This window comes from Semicossyphus pulcher, unplaced genomic scaffold (genome assembly GCF_022749685.1).
Source record: "Semicossyphus pulcher isolate SPU_LCO1_2020_fin unplaced genomic scaffold, fSemPul1.0.p SCAF_17, whole genome shotgun sequence".
NCBI classification, from domain to species: domain Eukaryota; kingdom Metazoa; phylum Chordata; class Actinopteri; order Labriformes; family Labridae; genus Semicossyphus; species Semicossyphus pulcher.
In genome coordinates this window covers 13,179,499-13,200,978 of record NW_027211681.1, presented here as the reverse complement: position 1 = coordinate 13,200,978, position 21,480 = coordinate 13,179,499, and the positions used below count along the sequence as shown (strand labels likewise).

General features: G+C 44.9%; 2 protein-coding genes across 2 annotated transcripts in view; one reads left to right on the top strand and one right to left on the bottom strand.

Annotated features, from left to right (window-relative positions):
- The window catches only part of ube2o (ubiquitin-conjugating enzyme E2O), a 34,278-nt gene extending 23,459 nt beyond the window's left edge, over positions 1-10,819 (top strand). Inside the window, exons 10-22 of the mRNA XM_069666584.1 lie at positions 154-313; positions 652-807; positions 1,647-1,801; positions 2,162-2,274; positions 2,385-2,513; positions 3,577-3,666; positions 3,740-4,064; positions 4,177-4,545; positions 4,626-4,802; positions 5,256-5,392; positions 5,855-6,058; positions 6,307-6,364; positions 7,112-10,819. Coding sequence (XP_069522685.1) covers positions 154-313; positions 652-807; positions 1,647-1,801; positions 2,162-2,274; positions 2,385-2,513; positions 3,577-3,666; positions 3,740-4,064; positions 4,177-4,545; positions 4,626-4,802; positions 5,256-5,392; positions 5,855-6,058; positions 6,307-6,364; positions 7,112-7,932 — 2,894 coding nt within the window. The 3' untranslated portion in view covers positions 7,933-10,819. The remainder of the gene's footprint in view (positions 1-153; positions 314-651; positions 808-1,646; positions 1,802-2,161; positions 2,275-2,384; positions 2,514-3,576; positions 3,667-3,739; positions 4,065-4,176; positions 4,546-4,625; positions 4,803-5,255; positions 5,393-5,854; positions 6,059-6,306; positions 6,365-7,111) is intronic.
- A 4,777-nt stretch (positions 10,820-15,596) lies between these two features.
- LOC138595180 (sphingosine kinase 1-like) overlaps positions 15,597-21,480 on the bottom strand; it is a 35,817-nt gene continuing 29,933 nt past the window's right edge. The window contains exons 5-6 of the mRNA XM_069666529.1: positions 16,382-16,691; positions 15,597-16,252 (exon numbers count right to left, since the gene is read on the bottom strand). Of these exons, the coding sequence (XP_069522630.1) occupies positions 15,815-16,252; positions 16,382-16,691 (748 nt within the window). The 3' untranslated portion in view covers positions 15,597-15,814. The remainder of the gene's footprint in view (positions 16,253-16,381; positions 16,692-21,480) is intronic.

Sequence of the window (21,480 nt, the reverse complement as noted above, 5' to 3'; positions counted from 1 at the left end):
TATGCTAAGCTACTCCACAGGTATCACAGAGTGAAATATGAAGCCTAAAATTAGCATAATACCTTTAAAGATGTAGATTTTCTTCTCTTTTTAAAAAAAAAAGATGATCCATCCATACTCTAATACGTCCTCTTTTGTTTTATCTCTGACCAGGCGAGCACAAATCAGAGCAGACAGACTCTCATCCCAAAAACAACGGCCCCGTGGTTCCCGTCCAGAACCCACAGGACTCTCAGAACATCAACGACGCCTCAACCGAGCACGGAGAGCAGGACGCTGACGACGAGGCTGCAGAGGACACTGACGACACCAGGTCTGTTAACATTCAGTTATTAGCTTGGGTGTGGACACGTTAGCAGGAGCTTCAGTAAAGTCTGATGCGATCTGATGCAAAACACTTTGCGACAAAAAAATGTCTTTGTAAAGATTAAAAGTTAAATTATCTTTTTGATCCGATCTTGATTGAAAGTTTTGCACTGCTGGTTGGATACAGAACAATTTATTCAAAGTGTTTACTGACTTTCATAAAAAAAATTTTTTACAAGTTTTTTTTTTAACTTGTGATAGACCAGTCAAAAGGAGGAAATGAATCTTTTGTATGTATGTTTGCATTATTTAACGACAGATGGTCTTTTCTGTAACCCCCTGCAGCTCTCTGACGTCCTCGGCCAGCTCCACAGCCTCCTCTCAGAGCGGCGGTCTGGGAACAAACCGTAAGAAGAGCATCCCGCTGTCCATCCGTAATCTGAAGAGGAAGCACAAGAAGAAGAGGACCAAGTTTTCCCGCGAGTTCAAGCCTGGAGACCGGTGGGTTAACAGCGAGGGGGAAACACCAGCACACCTTGTACTCGCCTTGTACTTTTTGCTTCATGTGTCATCCTTTTAGTACTTCATCCCTTCATATTCTCCTAACAAGTGTTTGATCTCGTGCCTTTTTTACAGTCTGGGAAACAACTTGTTTTTCGAAATGTGTCCGATCTCTGAGACAGAATCTGTGAAAATGCTTCCAACACATTTACCTGCATCAGTATCGGGAGGTTGATTTAACAAATGGGACCAGTGACATCATATGTTAACGGCTTTCAAAGCCCTTAACAGCTGCTTATCTTGGAGAAACTGACAACGCTGTCTGTGTGTCCTTCCTCCCTCTCCTGGTTGTCAAAGGGCCGTCAGACAAGTCTACATCTGTCATGACACTGGAGCTCAGCAGAAGCCAAACAGTGTTTGAGGAAATGACACCATCGGTAGTCTGCACTCACTGTCACACCCAGCCTCAGCTCACAAGACAGATGTCACTCTCTCATTGGTTGTTTTTTACTTCAGCAGACAATGCAGTTTCGCTCTTTTCCATTTAGATTCCAATACATGCCGTGTTTTTCAAGAGAAAACCTTTTAAATGAGACGCCGTCAGTTTGACAACCTCTGCTCTGGGATGACTGCAGAGTTGAGCTACTGTGATTCTGTGCTTTATTTGGACTGCTTTTGGAGGGGTAGAGTGAGGGGAGATAGTGAACTGATTAAGCCATTTATATACCTGGGCGGTCCAGGAAACGCTGAGCTTCTAAACTACACCTTCTTCATACTGTTCACTTCACAGCAAATCAAACTGAGCAAATCCTGAGACTAACCTGCGTGCGCGTGTGTAGGGTTGCAGTGGAAGTCGTCTCCACAAAGACCACGGCGGATGTGATGTGGAAGGACGGCCGGGTAGAGAAGGGGATCCGATCCAATGACCTCATTCCCATCCAGCACCTGGACAGCCACGAGTTTTGTCCCGGAGACTTTGTAGTCGACAAACGACGTAAGGAAAATTAGATTGTTTTTATTTTACTTTCATTTCACTCTTATGTAACTAAAGACGCAGCATGTGTCAAATGTCTGTCCCTGTGGACAGTGATGGGACAGTTTATGTAGGCCACTCTACCGCCTCATACCTTCAGTATCTGGGTCATTCGCTTTAACTGTGCCACGTTTGTGTTTGTGAGACGGACTGAAAGTACAGGGATATACTGACGGCTGTGATCTAGCAGATTAGTAAAGTATCTTTTCTCAAAGCAAATTTGTGTTTTGTCACAAATCTCTCTTTTTTGTGTACTTTGTTTAGCTTTCTAACTGTGTCCTGTGTGTACTTCTGTTTGTGTGTGTGTGTATTCTCTCTCAGCCCAAGCCCTCCAGGACCCAGGGGTGTACGGTGTGATCCAGTCCGGTGATCACAAGGGCAGAACGTGTGTCGTCAAGTGGATCAAACTCAACACCAGCAGTGACGACGTGGAGGTCAGGCAGGAAAATAAGACCAGAGTGTTTGTGCTTTTAGTGATACCTGGCTGCTGTACGTGACTCTTCAACTTCTCTGTAACATGCATCCTTTATTCGCTTTAATCCAGGTTATTGGCATGGAGGAGGACGTCAGCGTGTACGACATCGCAGATCACCCAGATTTTCACTTTCGCACCACTGACATCGTCATCAGGATATGGAACTCGGAGAACGGACAGAACGACTGCGAAAATGAGGTGAGAGGAATGAAACACCTGTCTCCTCTCGCCTGTCTGTCTTTCATATACACTGTTCCTGGATTTAATCCTGTCTCACTGACTTTGATGAGTTTGGCAAACGTAAGAAACACATCATTACACTGCTCTGAAAAGAGACCTGAACATCATTACCTTTTATGAAGAAAGGATTTATTGTCGGATTTATTAGATTATGTCACGATCCAGCTGTTGGAGCACATGTGTGCCTCATTAGGGATTTAAATGTAAATGACCTTGTGATCTATTAGAGGAAACTTTAAAACACTTTCTCGTTTCTCCTCTTAAGACTTTGAGACTTTATTCTTTAAGTCAAGTTATCTTAATTAGTGAGTAATAATCTCAAAGATTTTCATTTAAATAAATGTGTTAAGTCACTATCTATCACAATGGTGATTGAGCCGATGGCCCACTGATGAAAGCCTTTGCATTTGCAGTATATAGTATTATTACACACTGGCTGTCTGTGGCGACATTCACAGAAAAAATCACAAGCAGCGCCCAGTTAGTGACACGTTTTCCATCAGCCAGCAGTGGTTGGTCTGCCAGAGAGGGTAGGCGGAGCTAAGCGGCTGCTTCTCCGCTCTCTGCAAGTGTTGCGAGTAAACAGTAATCTACTATGGCTGAACAAACAAAGAAAAGATGGATGACTACAGATACAACTTCAACAAGAAGTGAAAATCCAAAGAAAAAGAAACAAATTCGACGCTCAGATGAAGCAAACAGTCTGAAAAGGAAAGCGACCGTCAGCCAGGAAAATCAAGCCGACCAACCGGAACAACCGGAGCCAACCGTGGACGTCACACATGCAGCACTGTCTGGATATCTGAAAGTGTGCTCCCGCAGTTACCGTTTATCGCCATAGGTGCCGTCAAAGACAACGAAACGGAGATCTTCGAGATTATATCTTTACGTTTATTTAGCTAAAATTATAAGTTTGCATTTGTGTGCTTCACAATCCGTACAACACACAAGAGCCTGACTCTTTTATTCTTGTTTTAATATTTGACGTTAACGGTTGCATCTCTGCGTCCTGCTCCCTCAGACGTCGGTCGGCCAGGTGTCCAGGGTGGATGTGAGCAGCAAAGTGGAGGTGGTGTGGGCAGATAACTCCATGACCATCGTCCTGCCACAGGTCAGTGTTTCCCCTTGATGAAACTAAATAACATTTTTGACATTAAAAGATGCTAACTGTCTCCTCCACACAGCACCTCTACAACGTGGAGTCTGAGATCGAGGAGACCGACTACGACTCGGTGGAGGAGACGAGCAGCGTCCTCTCCACGGAGGAGTGGGAGGACGAGAGCGACAGCTGGGAGACGGATAACGGCCTCACCACAGAGGACGACAGCCATGCCAACAACGCAGACGTCACCGACACGACGACCCCGACGCCCACTCCCACCGGCTCCTCGTCCTTCATCATCCCCCCTCCAGAGGGCATCAAAGCTGGAGTCACCAGCCCCACTAAAGGAGGCCCTGCGGAGGAGGGGGAGGCGTCTGTGGCTGCAGCTAGTCCTGCTTCTGGAGGAGGTGTGGAGCTTACTTTGTTGATTAATGTTTATTGTTTGTAAGAATCAATCTGAAACAAACGATAAAGGTGATTATTAACGGAATTCAGTAATTTCTGATCTGTTCTGCTCAGGAACCACACCTGGAGCGGTCAACGGAGCAGAGAAGCCCAGTAAAGACGGTGCCTCTCGAGGCTTCAGGGAGTTGAAGGAGGCCTTGAAGATCCTGGAGAGCTTGAAGAACATGACTGTGGAGCAGCTCTGGACCGGCGGCTCTCCGACCTCCCCGACCTCCGCCGAACCCGCTTCCACAACTCACGTAGCGCCTTCGGTGACGCCCACAGCCCCCGAGAAGCCCACCAAGGAGAAACGCTTCCTGGACGACATCAAGAAGCTGCAGGAGAACCTGAGGAAGACGCTGGACAACGTGGCCATCGTGGAGGAGGAGAAGATGGAGGCCGTGGTGGAGGCAGGGGGGAGTGGAGGAGCAGGGACAGAGGTAGGTGTTAAAGAATCACTGTGAGTGCAAATTTTTCTGCTTTTAAATTGTATCTGACCTGTGTGTCTGTGACTGTTCAGGTAGAGAGAGCCGGAGAGGAAAAGCCCGCACAGGAGCCGCAGACACCGGTGGGGGGACAAGAGTGGCCCAGCGAGTTCCTCAGCGACACACCCGTACTGTGCCAACAGAGTGGCGGCAAGCCAGGCGTCACCTTCACCAGTGCCAAGGGAGAGGTGTTCTCTGTGCTGGAGTGGGCACCAGGTGAGAGATAAAAACGTTCGACTCTTTCCCTTCATGTTTCCTTCTCCTCTTCTGTCCTATTATTTCTCCTCCTTAAAATGTTCGTCTTTACACTTTTTTCACCCTCCATTGTCTCTCCCTTCTTGAAAGTCTTTGGCAGTTTCTACAATCTGAAGTTGGAACTATTCAGACCTCCAGCTAAAGACACAAGATTATCTGTATGGTCTTTTTTTCAGTCTTATAACAAAGCATAAATGTATCACTGATTACAGAAAGAACCAAACACGTGTAAATCCACCTTAAAAACAGTCGTAGGAGCCGTAGGATGTTAAAGTCAACCTGTCAGCTTTGAAGTCACACTTTATTGCTGTCTTAAGTTGTCTCCCATTTCCATTCTGTCACAGACACACACCTTTTAGTTTGATCAATTGCTCTTACATAGAAATGTATACATTTCTTTCTTTCTTTCTTTAGACACGCACTCGTTTAAGAAAATGGAGTTTCAGCCGGCAGAAGCGAAGAAGTTCTTCAGCACAGTGAGGAAGGAGATGGCTCTGCTAGCAACGTCGCTGCCGGACGGCATCATGGTCAAAACATTTGAGGATCGCATGGTGGGTTTGTTGTTGTTAAGAGAAGCACATTCATACTTTTGTTATGATCATTTTGAAATACAATACAGTGCCTGGGCGTTTACTATACAAGTTCTGTTACTAAGAACTACTACTAAATGCAGCTCAGTGGGAGATTCAGCTTGTGAGATGATGTCCAGAAATATTTTCAAATCCTGTTGTCAAATATCATCCTTTGTAAACCAGTGAACCAACTTTGCATTCAATATTTAAGTTGGTTAAAGGTTTAATAAGTAGGATTTTCTTGCATTTTGTCAACAACACATTCAAACTGGGCCCCTCCTCTTGGGCTCTTCGTCACCAGAAGCTCGCTCTCTCGTGTGAGAACCCGCCCACCCCGCAGAGCTAACACCGACAGCATCACAGTTACCGTTGCTTTAGCATGCTAATCATGCTAAGTATAGCTTTAATGTTCTGAAAGTATCTCTGCTGTCTTTGAAACAGGACCTGTTCTCGGCTCTGATCAAAGGGCCGACTCGTACGCCCTACGAGGACGGCCTCTTCCTGTTCGACATCCAGCTGCCAAACATCTACCCCGCTGTGCCGCCTCTGTTCCGCTACCTGTCGCAGTGCAGCGGCCGCCTCAACCCCAACCTGTACGACAACGGCAAGGTCTGCGTCAGCCTGCTGGGCACCTGGATCGGAAAGGTGAGCGCTGTTTCACAGTTTTATGAACGTACATGGTTTCTTACAGACTTAAATTAAGAGTGGGTGGATGTTTGTCAAGGTTACCCAACGTATATAAGTTAAAAAGGATGATTTGGTTTTTGCTAAATAAATGAAGCTGTAATCTAGTGCGACTTTCACAGACTGTTGTTGAGATCTACAGGACGGAGCAGACGGTGTTTATCAACTGTACATGACATAACCGTGCTGGTTTGTTTTCTGACACACAGGGCACTGAGAGGTGGACCAGCAAGTCCAGTCTGCTGCAGGTCCTCATCTCCATACAAGGTTAGTACATACACACACACACACACACACACACACACACACACACACACACACACACACACACACACACACACACACACACTCCTCTATTTCTCTTCTCATCTCTGCAGCACAAAAATGTTTTATTCATGTGTTCGTTTGCTCAGAGCGGCTCCGAGAGCCGTGTCGCACAGCTGAATCAATCGACGCACACACAGTCGTTACAACACTTCCATCAAACTCATCTGCAGTCCAGCCTGTCGCACAAATTGCTTCCAGATTTAAATTCACTTATTTGTTGAACCAAATCTGTTTTTCTGTGTCTGAGCACTCGTAGAAATGTGTCCTGATCAAAACAATTCAGCATTCATCGAAGCGCAGATTCATCACCACGCTTTTAAAAGTCCTCCAACACACGCTGAAGAAAACACTCTGAGCCTGCTGCTGCTGCAGACCGGACTGTGTTTGAATCACCTCCTCGAGTCTCACCAATCTCTAAAATCCAAGTGCATACTAGTTTCTGATGATTTTGGAAAGTAGTGTGTTTCCCTCGTTTATGCCTTCTGAATATCACAGACACATGTAGCGGTTAACAATGTTCTGTCTTTTACAGTTTTATCAGTCAGTCAGCTTTTATCATAATCAGGCAGTAAAGAGAATTTGACTCTCTATTGGAATCACCACCAAATACTGCTTCACTTTAGAAGAATAACTTCATGAATCATTGAAAATAGCAACTTAAACTCCCTTTGTTTTTTCTTCCTGCAGGCCTGATCCTGGTGAATGAGCCGTACTACAACGAGGCCGGCTTCGACAGCGACCGAGGCCTACAGGAGGGATACGAGAACAGCCGCTGCTACAACGAGATGGCTCTGATCAAGATGGTCCAGTCGATGACGCAGCTCCTGCAGAACCCCGTGGAGGTCTTCAAACAGGAGATCCAGGAGCACTTTGTTTCCAACGGCTGGCGGCTCGTCCACCGACTGGACGTGTGGCTCGAGCTGAACGAGGCCGCGGAGAGGGGTCACGCTGCACACGTGACCTCCAGACACTCTAAAGACCGCCCTCCCTCTGTGGAGCCTCTGGACGAGCAGCTGCCTCTGGGATCGGGGCCTGTGGCGGTGGCCCACAGCAGTCCCAGTAAGCCAGGGGAGGAGGTGACGGGAGTTAGCAGTATTATGGAGGAGGACCTGGAGGATTCAGGTCTGAGTCCCTCCACTGTAGCGGCCCCTCAGCAGGAGCTGAGCCAGAACTCAGACTGCGACAGCACCCAGGGGAACGCCTCTCTGGGTGCCGAGAACAGGAGCGGCTCGATGGCGCCTGGCGTTGTCGTCCGCAGCGGGACGTCAGAATCGGGTTCGGTTAGCGGAGGAGGCGTGGGCTCCACAGGAAGTCAGCCGGTGGTGCGACCAAAGAAACGGAGAAAGAGCTACCGGAGTTTCCTTCCAGAGGGCAGCGGCTACCCGGACATCGGCTTCCCGCTCTTCCCCCTCTCTAAGGGCTTCGTGAAGAGTGTTCGAGGCGTGCTGCTGCAGTACCGAGCCGCGCTGGCCGCCGCCGGCATCACTGAGCACATAGAGGACAAGTAAGTGCCTCCTCACCGACCCCCCGACTCAATCTGCACTGCTCCCTGCTCCTTTCCTCCTCCTCCTCTACCTTCATCAGCCTCGAGCGTTAAAGGAGGATCATTCATGTTGTCTGGGGCGCGCAACAATTTCCAATCTGTACGTCTGCCCAGAGCTTCACTGTGCCCCAGCACTGCCCTCATGTTGTCCTTTACCTCCATTTCTCAGTCTGTTCTGCTCCCGCTGCCCCAAACTCTTCTCTGTTTGTTCTCCATAAACCCTCTCGATCAAAGCGCGACTGCAGGAGAGCAGCTCCTCTGATCAGGAGACGTGAGCAGGTTCTGGTTTTTGATGCGACTTCATAATGTCTTTGTTCTCCTTCAGTGTCTCTGCAGACGAGTGTGATGGATAAAGAGGACGGAGTCATCTGTTCACGGGCGCAGGAAAACACACGGAGCTCTTTGGAGGCAGGAAAAGTTTCTCGTTTGGACATTCAGCGGAGGCGCTGTGGATGGACTGAATGAGAGGAGAAATCAGTGCCATGAACCTTCCTCCACCCTCCTCATCCACCGGGCCTCTAGCAGCTTCCACCGTACGGGTGGGGATTTTGTGGAAAACCACTCTGCCGTCTTAATCAGCCTGTAGAGCAGACTCACTATCGTCGCTGCACTTTGGAAGACTTCAAAGATGGCTGAAGAACTGCAAACTGTCGACTGCGGCGATCTGTAGCACTACTGATAATAACGATGTACCATCCTGCACTACAACACACGTACGTACGGACAGTCTGGTCTGGGAGACGTGACGCCGTGTAAATCCACTGACCAGGAGGTTGTTTTAAATAGAAATCACTGGTTGTTACGCTTTCTGCCAAATTCTCTCTGTCCTCAAACACTGAAATATTTAAGTAGAACGAACTGAATGTCAGTAAAACTGCCAAACACGACTGCTTCACACTTCTTCCACTGCACTCGCTGGTGTTTTTCCTTCATCAATCGCTCACACTGAACCGCGCAGCAAACACGGAGTGACAAAGTTTACATCTGAATCACCTCTGGAGGCTGCGAAGTGTGCAGAGAGGTCAGCCGACCGCGTGTGAAGGCGTTAGCGATCCAGTCGGAGCTGAACGCGCCTCACATTCAAAAGCTCCTCCACTTTCTGTAGGATTTAGTCAAATGGAACTTGTGCTTTTGGTGTTTTCATGCATTTAAGGTCGTTTTAACTCACAGAGGCTCAACTGTAGGGAGTTTTACCCACAATGCTCTGCTCTTCTGAACCCACATCACTGCAAATGACACACTTTAAACGATAAAGAAAAAAAAAACATTCAGCATCCATTCCGTCATCTAATGTCAACATGTTGCCTTACTTGAATTGTTCTTAATGATCTCAGACCATCGTGTACAGAGCTGCTTGCTTCACGCTTTAAACATTCACTTATACAGACACATACTATAAACCACTAAAGCCCTGATCCGTTTCCCCCTTTATCCGTTCTTGAGTCACTGCGGCGCTCACTGTTTAATAACATCGGAATGCAAAACCGGAGACGACTGCTGACCCCTCTGACAAGAGAAATAACAAATATTACAAAACTCACCTGATAGGACTGTTTCCTGATCTTCTCTCCTCTTTAAATTCAATGTGCTCACCTTGAACGTCGGACTGTGATGTCATGAACTGTGAAAACTCACCTCTTGGTGCTTCCTGGGGACATCCGAGCGGTCTTTGTTTACATCTTTGAATCACTGCATCTCACATCTTGCATCATGTCTGGTTATTTTTCTTTAAAAATATTATAAATCTCATTGTAATAATAATAAGTATGATTCTAAAACCGGTCAGACGTTCCCCTTTGTGCTTGCCATAACCTGTGAATAAACCCGAGAGCGCTGGCTTGTCTGGTATTTTACTTGAACAAAGAAGAGTGTTGAGCACGCTGTGCCATGTGAAGCTATGAATGATGGGAGAGGTTGAAAACCGTGAGCTGAGAGCTGCTGCGTTTGAAACAAATAGATGTCCAGAATCAGGGTCATTTGTTTTGCTTTGTCTTCCCGCGACTCCTAAAACTGTCCTTCCTGTACCAGACGTGGCAATCAGGCATCATGACACGTTGTCCTCCTTTTACTCCGCTCATTATTTGCTGCCTTTAACGCTCCGAGGACGATGTGTTTTTTCTTCTTCACTGGCTGCTTTTTGTGCTTCTTGTTTTGTGAAACGTCACCTTCACAGCTCCCGGTGGAGCCGTGTTTCCTGTGTGTTTTCAGTTTTGTCGGGGAATGGGTGCAGATTTTTTGTAAAGGTCAAACACACTTGCACACACGGCTTCAGCGAGGGCTGAGAGGTGACGTCACCGGTGCGTCTTTCATCCTCCTCATTTGTAAACAGTCGCAGAAACAGAAAATGTGAATCTCGCTAGATCTGGAAGCTAAACATCTGGCAGGATATGAAGCACATGATGCTATGTACAATTTTCTGTGTATGTGTGTATATTATTCAGATTGAAACCATTATTATTATTATTATTATTATTATTACTGCGAGGAGTTTGTTTTCCAGCCAAAGCATGTAACATGTTGCTTTAAGCCTTCTGAACGGGCTACACACAAGACTTGACTGTACGATGTCTACATTTCCACAGTGGCCTGTTATTGATATATTAAAAAAGACTAATAAAGTTATGATTTGTAGCCTGATTCCCTCTGTACAGATGTCATGACTATATTGAAATATATAAATACATACATGCATACATACAGTATATATTTAACACAACCTTGAGTTTAACGAGTCACGTGGATGCTTGGGGCATAAATGTACAAAATGCTGAGTGTGATATTGTACTTCTTTTTTTAATGGTTTACTTTGTTGCTTTCAGACGACTGTATAGTGATGTATTAAACTTTGCAAGCAGTAACATAGAAGCATTGTGGCTTTTTTTTATATCAAGCTTTTCCTCAGGGTGATGTTAAAGGATAATTTTCCTTTAATATGATGAAGACACACGAGTTTATGTTCTCTGTGTAAATACTCACTTAAGTGCCAAATGTGTGTTATTACGCAGCAGAAAATAGTCCCAAATACAAGTGTTGTTTTCCCGTTTGATTAAGGTTTGTTAAAAACTAAACCGTGTCCAGCTGTTTAAGAAAATGACTGAACCTTTTACAAGTATGACTTTATATATCTGGTACTTTTTACATCATCAGTAGGAACCAACCGTCTTGAAGCAGCGTGAGTTTAGTCTTTTCATTGCATTTGTTTACAATATGAATCAACCAGATGTATCTAAAGGTCATCACTATCAGTGAACTATTTTAAAGATGGAGCCTGATACAAATCCACACTGAGTCTGGAGGGCAGAGAGCTCCGTCAAAAAATGCCTTGCGTAGTTAATATGTAATATTGATAAACTAACCTTCAACATTTGCTTCATTGGGACTTTCTTCAGAGTGTGCAGAGCGCCACAGTACCCTGAAATTAAAATTAGTCTCATATATTAGGAAAATGTGGCCTGAAGGTTTCCTTTAATAGTTTCCTGTGATGATTTTAGGTTACAGAATATCTTTGCAGAGTGTCAGGACGTGTTTTATCTGACGGTTAGTCCGCCTCAAGTTTTGAACCAACAGCAGCACCTGAGAGTTCAAGTCAAACCTGCACAACGCTCACAGTGGTGGTGGGGTGGCCCCCAGACTCGAGGCCTCATGTTCCACACATTATGCTTGATGTTTTGAGTTAATGCAGAAAGGTTATTACTTTTACTGGTATATCATTTCTTCTATTTCGGCCAGGTAAACGATAACAGTTCATAGTACTTATTAAAACCAGCACTCTGCAGTAAATTAAAAAAATGTTCTGCCTTCACTTGGTGCTTGCACCTGGCCGAGCTATAATAGGTTTTGCACACAGCTGTCTTCGTGCTCCTTCTTTTACTTTAATGTGGTTGTTTTTTGGACGAGTGACTTTTTATGACGCCTGCAGACTTTTGACTTTAGTGAGGATTACATTGCATTTTTATATTCTGATCTTGGAGTTCATCATTTTACGGTTTCTGATAACAAAGCTTCTGTTCCGGTAATTAACGGTTCAGTTGTCTTTTATTTCAATAAAACAAAAGGCTGAGTTCTAAATAAGATCATTTATCAAGAGGAAACAACTTTTGGTTGATTATATAGAAATAAAAACACTTGTAAGAGATAACAATTTAATTTTCACGTAACGTCATTTAAAAGCTTCTGTACTCTTGAGCCAACAAACTGAGCAAGCGCAATACCTGCTCATCCTAAATGTGTCCTGAAAGCAGACAACTTAGAACAAACCAAACCACAGCTGTGTTGTTTATCATCATCTTTATTTTCAATCGAAAACACTCCACTTTCCAGAATGTTTGATTCAACAATAGAAAAATTACAGACATTTGTCTAATGGAAAAATAGATCTCTCTGTGAATAAAGAATCAATCATTCAATCTTCAGTGTGCAAGAAAAAATAAAACAACTATTTCCCTTCACCGTAATCATTTAAAGACACAGGACGAGTTCAGAAGCAGCAGATAAAGACACGAACAGACAGCGGACCAGCAGCGAGACTAAACGATCGTACGTCAGGTCCATCATCTCAGAGGAGCTGATCTCCTCAGCAGTTACAGGTGAAGAGGTCATTATTAACAGTTCATACAAGTTTAAATGTTGGATGCAGGTTTATAAAAACGCTCCGTGTCTTTCTATGAGTCTTAAGTTTGTCCGCGCACATCAGTTTCAAAGCGGTGAGAAAGCAGCAGCCCGGAGCGAATGAGAAATCAGTGAATGCACCGCCGTGTTCACACCAGCAGGAGGCAGCACAGTCAAGGCACATCAAACAGTCACAGGACCGCCGCATCGCTCAGCTACTCTGACTTTGCATAGAAAACAAATGAATGACAGCGGTCGGGGTCAGCAGCACTCTGACCGATCAGAGGGGTCATTAACTAAGGCAGAGAACATATTCAGCTGCACAGAATTATGCTTATTTATTACTCTATAATTCTACACCTTAAGGCCCCTTAATGTTATGACACAATCTCTCTTTGGTTCAACCTATAAAAACATCACAGGTAGACATACTGGCTTTTTTTTAAGGGGCCACAAAGCAACACCGCTGCAGCGATGTGTTTAAAGTGGTACAGAGCACATTTGTCCCCTTTACATAACAGTTAAAGCAAAGTGGACTCAGCCCGTCTTCAAGTACTGTCGGCATCGCCTGTGCTTGTGTCTCATCTGAGTCCTTCATGAGTCAAAACACAAGTTAAATCAACAAAATGAGACATTTAATGACAGGAAATAAACATCCCATGAAGGCTCAAAATCGGCATCTTTGTGCAAAAAAAAATATTTGGTCAGTTTTTACCGATTATTACAACATAAAACATGAACATTTTGTGGCCCTGTGTGTAAATTGAGGCTTTAAAATCCGACCTTTTATTATTCATGTGTTTAAAAGACTAGAAACAGTCAGATTTCTGTCCCGCTCCTGTTTCAGCGTCTGAGTCTGACAGAGGAGATAAAACATCCTCCCCTCTTTCTGTCAGCGTCGGGACACTTCGCTAATGCTCCCAAATGATTTGTTGTGGTGAGGAGGAAGAATGAGGGCGCCCTGTCAGGAACACAATGCTGCCTCCCTCATGCAGCATTTAACACGTCGATATCCCCCCCCTCCTCCTCCCCTGTGCACTCACCAATCTGCTCCTTTAACCAGCTTCACCCCCTGAAAACCCTCGTTTAAGGCATGACTGCTCCGAGCTCATTTCACCTTGAAATTGAAATTTTAACTTCGATTTTTGTAAAATGAATTAAAAAAAACAAACATCTAATCACAATAACAAACACTTTTCTCTCCTGTAGGCCTGAAACCTCATGATCACCTCTTAAAGCTCAATGTAAGGACACCTCGGTGATGATCGCTAACAAATCTTCCACAGCGACAGACCGTGCGCGTGTCTGTGTGTGTTTCTGTGTTTGTGCGTCTGAAAAGCAGCTGGGGCCGGAGACACACACACAGGCCCGACCGCTCTGCAGAGCACTGCAGTACTTAAAGCAGCTGATGGAGGGATGAGAGCAGAGGAGGAGGAGGATGAAGACGGTGGAGTTGAGGAAGCAGCTGTTTGAGGCACGAAAAACAGGTGAATGATGCGTTCAGGAGCAGAGCTGCAGGACTATAAAAATGTAGTCTCTGAGTTTAGTTTTATCACTTCTGATGAGTCACTTTACTACCTGGTCTGTATCCACCTCAGTTAGAGCTTTCTGAACTCTGGTGATTAAGTCCCTTAGTCACAATCTAAATGGGAATTGAGAAACAAAGAGTGATGAGTCGTGTGAGTACTAAAACTAAAACTTTAACAGCATTGAAGCCTTTTAAAACGACCCTGTGGAGATCTTTTGTAAACAACATGAGGCAGCAAATCTCGTCTTGTTATCGCCACTCGTGGATCGGTGATGCAGCATCACCTGCGTCTGCAGATGCACAAAATACACAAAATGGAGAATCGCTGAGAGAAGCTGCTCCATCCTCGAGATCTGTAACTCCACAGGGAAGCTTTAATGTAGGTTTCTAACTCTGTTTACATGTGTGTCATCACAGCTGCCTCTTTGTCTCTTTATATTGGAATAAAATCTAATGATCAAATACAGAAAATACTAGACCTGCACGTGAAATTTAAGGTAGCATGGTTTGTTTAGAAAATCACAAAGCAACTCCTAAAGGCCACCCAGCCTAATCCAGCCCACCGTAAACACTTTGGATGTGAGAAAATAAATAAGAACGGATATGTTTACGGATGGTCCGAGCGATGTGCCGTCTGAGGATTCATTTCACTTCTACAGGAGCACAAAGCTGCTCTCAGCACTCAGCAGGGTTTCACATCGGAGTTCACAAGCACCATCAAACCATACAAAAGTTGAAGTCACGGACTATTGGCCTTGACTTTGAGGTTTGCGGCTCTCTGTGATTTATAGACAGTCACAAAGCCTGGTGACCTCTGTTAAACCGGGGCACTGACAGAGCCTCACATCTACTGCCTCACACAAACTCACAGTCTCCAGCGTGCTGCAGAGGAGCAGTGAGGACATAAATCACCCTCCTCTGTCGTATAAGAAGCTGTAATTCAGGTGAGTGTGACAGAATCGTCTTCATGCGGCGACAAACAAGATGAGACAACAGAGGCTGAAGATGCTGATGGATTCATGTGTGTGTTAGCTGATGATGCTCCATCACGACTATGGAGACCCAAGTTGTTCAATAATAAATAAATAGATATTTCAGTTAAATTATTGTTCTGAATAATTTTCAGCCTCAGTTCAGATTAATGTTCATTCACTTTGATGCATTATTAATTTTTTGTTTCACTTTCAAGTCCCAGGACCAGACCTCGTTTCAGGACTTTAAAGTGTTTGTGATGAGATTTTGTGTCTGCTTAAATAGTCAAGTCAATTTTATTAAAGCACTAAAGTATGAATTAAGATTTAAGCAGCAGCCAATCACACAACAGATAAAACAACCAGTTACCAGTAACTGTCACTGGTGCTCTTATTTTGAAAAAAAGAGGAAAACTAAGAAATAAATGTTATTTTACTATTGTACAGTTAAGTTTAAATATATTAATATTATGTTTTTGTATCTGTTTATTATTATTATTATTATTAGTTTTTTCATGTTATTTTAATATTAAACACTTTTGGGTCTCCATACATTGCCCTTGTGTGTCCTCATATTGCAGCCTGCATCACATGGTGTTTTCTTTGCACCATTGTGAGGCTAATATTTCATTTAACAGTGAGTGAGTCTCACATCCATCGCTCTCCTTCTGTACCTGCACATTTCTAATTTAAAAAACTAAAATCAGCACAGATAAAAGCCGGCGTGCTGTTGGTTCAGTTCATCCAGTGATTAATCTGCCCAGGCCTCTGTGCACCTCCGCCTGCACTGGCCCGTACTCCACCACTTCTCCGTCCACTGTGATGATCCCTTTGGGGGAAAACGGCTCCAGCCTGAGCGCCCGCACTTTAGCGTACACCAGATGTTGACAGTTTGTGGCCACATGTGCGCCTTTCTCCATCGCCAGGAACAGCTTCAGCAGCGCGGTGCGAGATATTCCCCCTCGGACGTAGAATAGATGGATGACACCATCGTCCGAGGTGGCGTCCGGTGCTGCGAACAGGTCCTCCGCCAGGTGGGATTGGTACATGGCCAGCATGAGGACAAAGTCTTCCTCCTCCACCACCACCCAGTCATCAGGCGGTGGCTGGTCCAGAGGCAGCAGCAGGGAGTCCGGCGGGCCGTTCTGGGCTTTGGTGGCGCTTCTAGACGGCGTGCTCTCCGCCCTCCGCACTTTGAGGGAGTTGTTGGAGTGGCAGGAGTTATGGAAGGTGTTCTGGCAGGGAGAGTCTCTGGACGGCTGACTCAGATCCAGCGAGAGCGTCTGATTGTTGCAGTGCAGGGTCACGTTATTCCTTGAACCCTTCTGGTTGTTGTAGTCCTCCAGGACAGGCAGGTAGGACAGCCGGCCCTTGTAGACGCGGAGAGACGCCAGCCTCACCAGCGTGCCGACGGTGAACCGGGCCGCTCCGACATGACGGTACTTCTCGCTCTCGATGTCCACGTCCGCTACGAAGCCCCAGGCCAGCGAGAGGAAGGAGAAGAGACGAGGGCTGGAGGAGAGGTGGACGGAGACCAGGTCCATGCGGGAGACGAGTCCTTTACAGAGCAGGAAGCCACAGCTGAGCAGGAGCTCCTCGCTGGACACGGGAGAGGATCTGCAGGACGGACGCAAAGGAGGAGACAGAGTTAGAGACATTGTTCCCTTCCCTGACTACTCGAAAGGAGATTCATGTAATATGAGACTCCTTAAATAAAAGGGATAATAAAAAGAAAGTTATTTATGTGAGTGACTGAAGTTCATTGTGAAAATGTCAGAAAATATGTTGTTAAAAGATGTGAACTTGAGAAACAGGAAGTTAAGATGCTCATGTTTCACTATCATCAGAAAAGCAGCAAATTCTCACATTATATAAGCAGCTTATGTTCCTTCAAAATCAATTAAGTGATGAATTATTTTAGCCTCTACATCAGCACACAAGTTAAAACTCCAGCCCCAAAAATAAGACGCAGACACCAAAATAAAAACAAGGAAGTGGGTCGAGGCTGCGAGTGTTTCGGGGCAGAGAGCTTTAAGAGGAGCGTTATACAATGCTGGGGTAACTGTGACCTTATTGTGTAATTTTAAAACACACAGAGGGGAGAGAGAGATAAGGAGGCCCCCAAAGCAATGAAGGGAGTGAGGGGCAGTCAGAGGGGGAGGTTCAATAAAAACAGGAGGCTCAGGGACAAGTGTGGGAGGTGGGACAGAATCAGCCTCTGGGCCTTCAGACAAAGACAACCCCATCTGTGAGAGTGGAGACCGGGGTGGAAGGTCATGGTAACACCCCTCACACACACACACACACACACACACACACACACACACACACACACGCTAACAGTCAGATTTGCCTGCTGTTACCACCCACAGCCAATTACAGTGCCGACTGCACGTCTCAGTGGGGTTTGCTGGCGTTGGCCTGCAGATATCTCCATATTCATCACCCTGAATGTATTCACCAGTTTGACTCTCCAAACCGACTCATCTACATTTCAGCAGCTCCGTTTGTTTCTGATCACTGTTTGCTAAAAAGGTCAAGAAGACATAATATTTCTACGTCTTTCTATGTAGAATTATGTCGGTTTTGATGCTGTTATCTTGAGTTCACAAGTTAATTGATCTCATTATCAGAGAAAAAAATTCTCAAGAGATCAAAGGATAATTATGGAAAACTAGAAAATGAGTTGGTTCATGTGATCACGTGTGATTTCAGTCTTTCAGGTCTCATGATTGAACAGTGGTTGAAGATCAGTAGGTGTTGATCAGTAATGGATACTCCTGTATTTGGCATTTAAAGTTCAAATCAGTTCCTACGGTTGTCATGACAACATCTACGCATGCTGGAAACATGGAGGAAACAAACCTTTTGTTTTCTGGTAGTAACCATGACCTAATGGACTATAAATAATGGACGTAGCCGCAGTGAGGTCACCCATTGGTTTCTCAACTGTGTAAATGAAGCCGAAATACGTTTTCTGGAGCTACGAGTGACCATCTTTGGATGAGAGGGCTGTGCTGTAGAGGAGCGAGGGGTTGGCAAACACCAAGCTATCAAAGCTAAACAGTCGGTGTGTGTGAGTCTGATCCACAGACTGTATAGAAAGATGGAAAATATAACAGCTCCCTAAAAGTGAAGCCAAAACATTTGGAGCACCCCCTGCTGATTGGCTGCAGTATAGGTCATAAAGCCCGCCTCCTCCATGTTAATAGATGGGACATGAGTCAAACTACAAAATCAAAATGCACGTCAAATAAATGTTTTTCACACATGGTTTCTGTCATTATAGCTCGTTATTATCATGCTGATTTACGGCCAAGTGTTCATGTTTATGACTAGTTTAGTTTAATTTAGTTATTTGATGCTGGGAAAAGGATGATTGACAGCTCTGTTGAGCTCCTGCAGCCGATCTGTTCAGCAGAGTGGAGGAGGAACGGAAGCTGTTCTGCTGTTAAATATGTCAACGTGCAGGATCCTTGCTGCATCTTTAGGTAAGTTAAGGGTGCGTTTTGGTTAGTGGAAATGGCTACGGCGGCTCCACCCGCCGATCTCTACTGCAATAGCTCTGGATCCAAATGACGTCACCATTGCAAGATGGCAGCGCCTATCACGGGGGCTACATTGGCTTCAATTTTGTACAATGAGAGCAGATGGAGACGCGTTGTCCATCTGTATGTACAGTCATTGATCTGATCCATTAGCTGGTGAACGAGCGAGTTTAGCTTCTGTATTCTGCATAGAGAAGAGTTTGTGGTGGTGGTGACTGACTGCAGTTGGTTATTTACCAGGCTAATGAAGCTGAGAGAGCTCGTCAGTCAGTGTAACAAAAAAAAACCTGTTCATTTAATGCCTCTCGTATATAGATAGATTTATTCTAGCTAGCACAACCAGCAATTGAATACACTTCCTGTACCCTATCTTTGTATTGAGCTGTTTATGCAGCATCTATAAACAACCAGGGGAGGGAGACTCACATCAAAGTGTCACACCTGTCACTTCAGAAGGCGTCACTCACTCATAGATGATGTTCCAGCTCGTTGCTCATTATTATGTTTGTTTACAGAAACACATTAAACCCTCACTCAGCGAACCTGTTCACTGCATCACATAATAACAGATACATTCTAGATGTCGCTCGTTTGATCCACGCAGCCTCAGTGAACCCGACATTCAGAGGGGAATAATACCAGATACACCGCGGCCAGGGCCACGGCAGGACAGCCTGCAGCGACCAGAGAGAGAGAGAGAGAGAGAGAGAGAGAGAGAGAGAGAGAGAGAGAGAGAGAGAGAGATTTTCTGGATGCCCCGGGAGTGTGAGAGGAGAGTAAACAATACAGAGTCTGGTCCCTTCCTCTCATTGTGGCGGGCGCTCTGGCTGGATGTCCATTGTTTGATGAAGCTGAGTGACAGATGCAGCCAAAGTGATGAATGAATGTGGCTGTGACTTGACTGATTGTGACTCTTTATACAGTCAGAAATAAAGGTTTTTGTAAGGCAAGAAAAAATACACTCTGACATTTCAAAATAAAGTTGTAAAAGGGCAAGATAAAGATAAAGGTGACCTACAAACAGTAGCAGCAGCTTAAAGAGGAGATGCCTCAAAGCACTCCAGCTATTTTTTAATTTCCCCCACGACTCCAGGTGACTTCGGAGCACAAAGGGAGTATGTGAAACACAAACAGCAGAAACACAGAGCAGGTCTTCAGGACACTACACCAAACACCTACAGTGGAATAGAGAAGGCCAAGGTGCAGTGTTGTTAAAATGATACAGTCACTGAGGGCCACAACATTTTCTGCACTATAGATCATGAACCAATCAGCTGGACTAATTCTAAACTTAAGGCTCCAAAATAGAAGCTCATGAACCAATGACTGTGTATAGATGGACGATGCGTCTCCATCTGCTCTCATTGCACTTAATTGATGCCAAAATAGCCCCCATGATAGGCGCTGCCGTCATGCCATGGTGACGTCATTTGGAGCCAGAGTCTGCGCAGTAGAGATCGGCGGGGGTGGCCATAGCCACTTCTGCTAACCAAAAACACACACTTAAGTAACAGCAAAACAGAACAAGGACCCCGCACTCCAGTGTGTTTAACAGCAGAACAGCTGCTTTGTGTTGGTCTGAGGCTAATGTTCACAGATATGGAAACTTCAATGACTGTAGTGATTGTTTTAGTTACGCTTCCTCTCATTTGGCGTGTATTTTGATTTTATAGTTTGACTCATGTCCCATCTGTTAACATGGAGGAGGCGGGCTTTATGAGCTATACTGCAGCCAGTCAGCAGGGGGCGATAGAGAGGGTTTGGCTTCACTTTTAGGTAGCTGTCATGGTGTCCATCTTTTCATACAGTCTGTGGATCAGACACACACACACACACAGACTGTTTAGCTTTGATAGCTTGGTGTTTGCCAACCCCTCGCTCCTCTACAGCACAGCCCTCTCATCCAAAGATGGTCACTTGTAGCTCCAGAAAACGTATTTCAGCTTCATTTACACAGTTGAGAAACCAATGGGTGACCTCACTGCGGCTACGTCCATTATTTATAGTCCATAAAAAGGTTTGTTTCCTCCATGTTTCCAGCATGCGTAGATGTTGTCGTGACAACCGTAGGAACTGATTTGAACTTTAAATGCCAAATACAGGAGTATCCATTACTGATCAACACCTACTGATCTTCAACCACTGTTCAATCATGAGACCTGAAAGACTGAAATCACACGTGATCACATGAACCAACTCATTTTCTAGTTTTCCATAATTATCCTTTGATCTCTTGAGAATTTGTTTTCTCTGATAATGAGATCAATTAAATTAACTCAAGATAACATCCATCTTTTTATACCATCTATGTTATGAACCAATGGGTGACGGTGGCTACATCCACTTTTTACATACAGTCTACGCTCCATATGCGTGATCAGGTCGGCAATTTTTTGAGGCACAAATAAAACAAAGTCAAAGGAAAGACCAATTAGACATCTATCTGCCCTGCGTGGGACAAACTGACGCTAAAGTGTTTGTAAAGAAATTCAACATGTTTAGGCTTGAGTGATAATTTGATGTCTACTTATGAATCTGTTTCATACAAATACTGAGTCTGTTCATAATGTCCATTTACTGCTCACTGTAGAGTAACCTACTGAAGTCGCTCCACCTCTGAACCAGTTCAGTTGTTGGTTATTGTAGTTGTTCCTCTGTCCTTCTTTCTTTCTGAGCTTCATCTCCTCCTTTCTGTTCTTTGTTCTGGTCGAATGAACTCCAAGCAATCACTTAGATTAGCTCATTAATGATTAATAGATCAGATGAGTGCATTTTACTCTGAAAAGCACCAGAAGGCAGAGCCGTGTGCGTCTGAGGCTCAATTATACAAAGCAAATTAATGTGCGTCTACATTAAAA